At 33.7% G+C, this 7,664-nt stretch overlaps 1 protein-coding gene across 2 annotated transcripts; it reads right to left on the minus strand.

Annotated features, from left to right (window-relative positions):
- Positions 1-846: 846 nt before the first annotated feature.
- Positions 847-4,817, minus strand: LOC120082825. 2 transcript variants are annotated; one of them, XM_039038156.1, is made up of 3 exons: positions 4,608-4,817; positions 4,412-4,505; positions 847-3,218 (listed from the first exon to the last, which is right to left on the minus strand). In XM_039038156.1, the coding sequence occupies exon 3, from the start codon at positions 3,189-3,191 to the stop codon at positions 1,215-1,217; it is 1,977 nt and encodes a 658-aa protein (XP_038894084.1). In that variant the 5' UTR covers positions 3,192-3,218; positions 4,412-4,505; positions 4,608-4,817; the 3' UTR covers positions 847-1,214. The 2 variants fall into 2 exon arrangements, with proteins under 2 accessions (XP_038894084.1, XP_038894083.1); XM_039038155.1 differs by lacking the exon at positions 4,412-4,505.
- Positions 4,818-7,664: the final 2,847 nt, after the last annotated feature.

Consider the following 7,664-nt stretch of genomic DNA (forward strand, 5'->3'; position numbering starts at 1 on the left):
ACCATTTTTTTAATCTAAAGCATTGTGCCTACGTGTAAAGATTTGTTTAATAATATCTAGTTTAAGCATTTGTAATAATAAAACAAATACATTAAATGAGATATTTTTAAATTTTATCTCTATGTTTATTGTACACATTTTTTTCCCAACATATCAATCATGCATATAAAAATCTAACAAATAGACTAAATTAATAAAATAGATATTTGTCCTAGTTATTTAGTTAAATAATCTATCAAATAGACAATATTGTTTTTAGTAATTGGGTAATTCTAGAATTACTTTTAAATTTATGAAAATCACTTTTTAAGAGCACGGATCCAAACATAAATATGATAGGAAGAATATTAGTTTCACAAAATCAATTATACCTATCTAAATCTATTTTTCTAAAATCAATACTTCAACTATCACTCTCAAGTATGTGATTAGGCCATATTTACCAATCCCTAATGAAGGTGTAATATAATGAGATTCTATTGATGGATCAATCGTAACGGGCCTAAATCGTAAACGTAATTATATTGTTTATGATCGTGTTTATTTAGAATTACAAATCCATCACATTTATTATTATTGCTATTGTTTGACCCCAACGATAACAATAAATGTGACAAATTCATATTCTCATATTGTTATAGTAATAGTATTTGTAATAGTAATGAGAAATGTAGTGGGTCCTACATAATTTTCAAACAAAATCACATTGTGCACCCTTTGTTTCTTAATCAAATTGCGCATTTTGATTATAGATTTGGAGACGCCCCCCACAACAATTCATTACGACTACAGAACATAGATTAAATAAACAATAAACGTAATCAATTGGGCCCATTTTTCATATTACTATTGATTGATTACATTTTACCTAGGCCCACAAATACAAGGCAAAGGAAACAACATAAGATCAGAACCCATTAGCTAGGAAAAAAAACAACACAAGCCTGGAATCTTTGAATTACAAATACTCTAATGATGCAGAACAAGATCCTTCAAAGGAGACTCAAGAAACAAAGAACCTCACCACACAAGAAAAACCAATCTTCCAAAAAGCCTTTATTGAAATAACTCTACCATTCTCCACATAGTCATAGCATTTCGATCAAAGCTTTTTACTCAATTCTCATGCCATATGAAGCTATATATTTATATTACCTTTTTTAGATTGTTATCTACATAAAATGTATATCATATATGTAAAAAACAAGCTTATTTCATGCAACACTTGTAGCAACAGGTCTGGTGTCCTGAAGAGATATTACAGTTTCAAAGGCACCAACCAAAGCCTTCACCTTACTCTTCCTGGTCTGGGCAAGCTTGCTTGCTGTCTCTTCAATGACATTATTAAACAGATTTTGGATTGCTTTCTTTCCTCTTGAATCCTGATGTCTAAGGACAACTCTCTCAGATTTAATTCTACTAGAAACCAATTTACCATCAATAGTTTCCTTCCTCCTAAAGCTTCTCTTTTTCTTTAATTCCTGATCTTGTTGTCTCAAAGAACTATTATCAGCTTCCTTCACTTCATTACCATTTTGGTTGGCCTCTTTACCCTTGATGTTTCTCTTTCTTGGATCACCTTTAGGACTCTGAGTCTCACCTAGTAAATGTACACGCCGAAATTTAAGCCTCCTTGGTGTATTGGTTTCGGCTTGAAGTTCAACCACCCTTCCCTTCCTAAACTTCAACTTTCTAGATTGGCTATCTCCATTTTCTGAATCAGTTAGAGTCATCCTTTTGGTCTTAAGCCTGTGTTTCACCTCTGAATTCTCTCTTTTTTTCACTTCATTTCCTGAAGTAGAGCCACGATGCTCAACATGGACGGGTTCAAATGGGGGCCTAGATGACAATGGTGATGAAGGAGCCAATCGTGTCTCAGACCTTTGAACCATTCCAAATCTCTTAGGTCTTATACCTTTGAATACCTTGGATACTGGTGGAGATGCAGATGAAATTTTAGAACTAGTTACATTTCTAGCACACCTCACGACATTCTTTTTAACTGATAATGGTGGCATTTTGAGGTTCTCATCTACCTCTTTTTCATGCTTCAAGCTGTTGTCTGTTGCAGATGAAGATTGTGGTCGAGACGACTCAGTGGCATGGACACTATTTTGAGCCATTTCTTCTGTTTCATTCTTGGTAGATGGTTCAATCATATATAAAGTCTTCTCCTCTACATCCTCATTGTTAGATGGATCAGGTTTACATTTTATAGAATGACTTTGGCTCTTCAAGCCACTCCTCCCAATGATTTTTTTATCTGGAATTGCAACTCGCTTGACACGATTTCTTGGAGTCCAAGAAACTACTTCTGGCACCAAGGCTTTGATATCCTCCTCTGCGGAGATATTCATCTCTTGGCTTCTACTTGTGCTATTTGTACAACTGCTTGAACTTCCATCTCCATCTTTTTTATTGCCTCTTCGAATTTCTTTGTTTCTTTTGGTTCGTGAACTGCCTTGTCCTGCAAAAGAAGAAGCCTTTGATAGAGACAAATTAAGTTTCGTCCGACTATAATGCACCGCCGCAGCCTGCACTTCCTTGATGGAAGGTAAAAGCCTTTTTGGAGAGGGAGTAACAATCTCAGGGGGGGAAATTATATCTTCTTTCAAGTGACCAGTAACATTGATGGGATTATGTTCTGGGGAGGACTTTGGACTGGTTGCATCTTTGTTTTGTTTTGCCGATGAAACTATAATCCTCCTCAAACCACGGCCATCACCTCCAGCTGATTTAACTTTTCTCAAGACTGTACTTGCAGGCTTCCCTTCAAGACCATGTTTTGTACCATATTTGCAAAAATCATGGCAGGAGCCTGTGTGTGGAAAGAGATAGCGAGAGAGTATCTTTGGCATAATCTTTGGGGTACTACTATTAATGTCCACTATAACTTCTACACTGCGACTTTCGGGCTCATTTAACTCTATAGTGGTTATGGCTGGAATATCAATGATATCAATGTTTTCCTCAATGATATCTTCAGGCTCACTTGTCTCTGCAACTGCAATGACAGGGATATCAAAGCTTTCCTCTTGGCTAGCTTCATCCTCACTAACCTCCTCCATAGCACTCTCCTCTTGGCTAGCTTCATCGTCACTAACTTCCTCCATAGCACTCTCCTCTTGGCTAGCTTCATCCTTACTAACCTCCTCCATAGCAAGTGGTGTATCACTATTTTCCTCCCCCATTAAACGAAAAGATTATTGAACAGAACCCTGCAACAGATGAGAATTACTCAGACAGAAAATATGATCATTGCTGGATAAAAGATTGAAGGATGTTTGAGCATTTCGATTTGTATTTCTGAACTACAACAGAGAGAGTGAAAAACAACCCAAACAAACAATCAAAATCATGATAAGAAGCATGAATACGAATACAATTATACAACACACAAATATGACACTAACACGTCGACATGCAGTTTTTTTTAAAAAAATTCTAGGACACATACACGACAAGGACACGTTCATTAAAACATACGTTTTTTAAAATATACATCATTTCTAACAAGAAGAAAATTCAAAGTCAACGAGTTTATGCATTTATATACTTAAAAAATTAATTTGATGTATTTCACTTTTAAATTTTATTATTTTTATCATAGTATTTTTCAGTATACATAACAAGTGTTTCATGCATGTCTAACAAATGTTGGTCCTATTTTGAGTTTGTACAAATAGCATTTAATACATCTATTGCATCAACAATTATGAAAGTTTCTAACTGTTTGATACATGTTGGAAATGAACACGCTAACCAAACTAAAGTGTTTGTGCTTCTTGGATCATGATCGTGTCATGCTTTGGGTGTTCTATGATTTTGTTCTTAACAACAAGAGAAAGCAACCAAACGAGGCAAACAAATAATCACAACCTTGAACAGATCGTGCCTAAATTGTCATATGATTTCATTGTTCATAGCAAGAAGCAAAAAAAGAAAAGTGATGCACACAAACAATCACATGCATGATCATATAATTCCTAGTGTTATATGAATTGGTCTTTAGTTAACTACAAGGGAGAGCAAAAAAATGACAGAAACGAACAAGCACAATCGATCGCAACCATGATCATATCGTGGTATATATTACATTCTTAACTACAAGAGATAGCCAAAGAAAACAATTCAACCATGATCACAACATTATTATTATATTCTTGAGAATATAAAACTTGCTTCTCAACCCACAAAAGGGAGCTCTTTGCTCAACGATTTCTCCATCTACAAAGACATAGCTAGAATATCCAATGAAATCAATGGCATTTTGCCAATACCTCTTACTCCAGAAAGGCACATTTAGGGAAGAAAAAAATGAATACTATAACCTGAAGGGGGGAAAAAAACTCATCAAACCACTGATTTCTCCTCAATATACCAAACAAAACAGAACAGAACAGAGAAGTACCCATTTGTAACTCGATATTATGTCCATTCTTATGATCAAACCATAGAAAACCCAATAAACTTGTTTAGAAAACTTTCAATTTTCGGTCACTATCCTGCATTTAAAAAACTAATCGAAGTCACTCGCAAAAAGGAGACGAACCCAATTCAGATAATGCAAAAACAAAGGAATACAATCAGAAAAAAAGAGAAGTTACCTAAATGAAGAAAAAAAAAGCAAAGAAAAGGAGAAGACCCAAAAAAGGGTCCTTCTAATTTTCTTGCTGCAGAGAGACGAGGCAAAAGATTTGGGGTTGTGATGGAGAGAGCTGAAAACTTATAAGTAGCCGCGTTTGTTGCAGCAAAACAATCTCCCTCTTCCAATTTAGAGCATATGTTATAACCAATCGGGCATCTCCCCATTGAAATTAAACCACCATTTTCTTTTCAACTTATTTTTTGGTTTTATAAACTCCTCCAATCATTTTCGCAAACAGTTCGTTCGTAAAATTGGTTTAATGGGGTTTGCTAATGCCTGTGATTATTACTTTTGGTGGAGAAATGGAGTTACATGAATCAAGATGATGGGTTTAATTGATTAACGGAGAGATTATTATAATTGTAATCATGAGACAAAACAAGGCATATATTTTATACTTACCATTTAAAAAAGTTAGGAAATTCTTACCAATAGAAAAATGCAAAAAAATATTTATACTTTATAGTAAAAAGTTTAAAGTTTTAAAGGGAAAATTTCTAATACTACCGTAATATCTATTCCTTCACAAATTAAATAAATGAATAAAATATTATTAATATATATGACAAAGGGCTATTAATAATGTCTTTTTAATTCAACATGTATAAGTATTCTAAAATGACATCCAATATTTAAACTTTTAGTTGAGATTACAATCTCTTAATCAAATTCAACTACACCTATGTGTGGAAAAAAGTTTCAATTTTAAAAATGAAACTATTGAGAGCTGTATCTTCTTATTAAAAGAAAGGATTCTTTTGATGAGATAATTAGAAGAAAATAAAAGAAAGTGAAGTTTAATCTATTTTGGTATAAAAAAGGTTTGTGAAGGCGAGTCATCCTCTTCAAGCACCTAAAATAGCTAGCAAGTTTCTTTATTCTTGATTAATATAGATACTTTATAAGTGGAGAAGTAGACGAAAATGGCATAGAATTTTTAAAAAATTTTAAAACATCATATCTTCGACTTAAAAATCGTAGATTCAAATATGTCCAAATCCTAAATGTCGTTGAACTGAAACAAAGAATATATATATATGTATATATATATATATATATACACACACACAAATATATGTATGGAAAACTCTAAGATGGAGTCTTCAACTTAGGCTTTGAGTGAGCCCAACAATGATCCTAAGTCATATCCCTTACTATGCCCTAAATTGATACAACAAAAATCATCGAAACTCTTACTTGAGATTTCAAACAATTTAGGTTTGGCGAGAGAAATAACAAAATAGGAAATTTCATCTTAAAAATTGCAAAAAAAAAAAAAAGTAATCTTTAGGATTATTAATTACAAATCATCAATGGACAAAAATAACCTTTATCAAATCTTAATTACTAGATAATTCAAATTATAAAGATAAAATTAAAATCCAAACCACTTAAATTTCATTGGCTATTAAAAAATAGAAAATAAAAACATACATAATACTTAAAAATCATTTCAATCAACTATTAAAAATTTTTAAACGATATTGTTCACAATCTTGTATTCACAAATACCTGAATTTTTTTAAAGAAAATACAAAGTATTAGTAGACAATGGATAGAAAATAGAAATCTAACAATTTTATTATTATTATTATCATTATTATTATCATGAAATGTTGGTGAAAATTGGATTTTAAAAAGAAAATATGGTTTTTGAGAATCTCACATTGGGACTTGAAGTCTCCTTCACATATTCACATTTTGGACCTTGAGTTTGAGACCCAAGGGATACTCATATTTTAGAGGGAGTGAGGAGATAGACCAATATGGATATGGTGGGAATCCCACGCACTCACCTTGCGTGTGTGATTAATTTCTTAAAAAAATTATTATTATTAATTTTTTTTATTTTATTATTATTTTTCAACGCTCCACGTGTTGCAATGAGTGTCAAGTCTTCAGCACGCATGTTCAGTGCACACGTTCAGTGGCTCCACATATTTTGCGGCTCTACATGTTCTGTGGCTGAGCGCTGTTTGCTACTGATACTATTGGCTTTCTACACTTATAAAAGGCTCAAGCCTTCAGCCTCTCAAACCAATTCTTCATTCAGAATACTTTCTGATCTCCTCTCTCAACCCTTTTTTCCAATTTATATTCTCCCAATCATTTTTTTTAGCAATTAGTCTGAACGGTGTGAATTTTCCGGTTGGTGACAGTGCATCTCCGATCAAAACCTTTTTGGAGTTGTTTTATCTTGAGGACGACGTGACAATAATGTTGACCTTCTTGCATATCTGAGCAGAGCCACGAAACGCCGTAAAGAGAGTGAGATCCGTGACTCATCCGTAACGATTTTTTTTTTGTTTTGCAGGTTTCACATATCTGACGACCACGATTTCTAACAGTTTTTTGCTGTCAAGTTTCACCGTCGGAGGGTAGTCGATTCCAATATTTTTAAGACGATTCGTTCTGCCAATTTTATAATGGCCCTCACAAGCAACAACGACATTATGACACCCAACCTCAACCGTCCATATGAGCGAACTTCAAACGGTAGAAGCAGAAGTTGTTGTTCATTTTTACTGTCAAGAAAGTTTTCGATGCTTGTGCCATGGATAAGCAACTGTCCCGGTAGAAGATCTATCTGAACAACAAATAAAAAAATCTGCTGATTAGGAAGAGAAAGATTTCTTATATGAAAATTTTATATTGAATGGTTTAATTGATGATCTTTATGACCACTATAGCACGATGAAGACAGCAAAGGAAGTTTGGGACGAACTGCAAAAGAAATACGACACCAAGGAGGTCAGGTCAAAAAAATATGTTGTCAGTCATTACCTCAAGTTTCAGATGATGGATGACAAATCTTTGGAGACCCAGTCACATGAATTGCAGAAGATAGCCCATGAAATAATAATTGAAGGTATGTCTCTAAAAAACAATTCTAAGTTGTTGTTATTATTGACAAACTGCCCCTTTTGTGGAAAGATTTCAAGAACACCTTGAGACATAAAACCATGGAATTTTCCTTAGAGAGTCTTATCACTCGGCTAAGGATTGAGGAGGAAGC

This window comes from Benincasa hispida, chromosome 8, assembly GCF_009727055.1.
Source record: "Benincasa hispida cultivar B227 chromosome 8, ASM972705v1, whole genome shotgun sequence".
Classification (NCBI taxonomy): Eukaryota; Viridiplantae; Streptophyta; class Magnoliopsida; order Cucurbitales; family Cucurbitaceae; genus Benincasa; species Benincasa hispida.

Bases quoted from the DNA above. Each gene is read 5' to 3' on its own strand.
- LOC120082825 (XM_039038155.1), bottom strand. From the start codon at position 3,191: ATGGGGGAGGAAAATAGTGATACACCACTTGCTATGGAGGAGGTTAGT.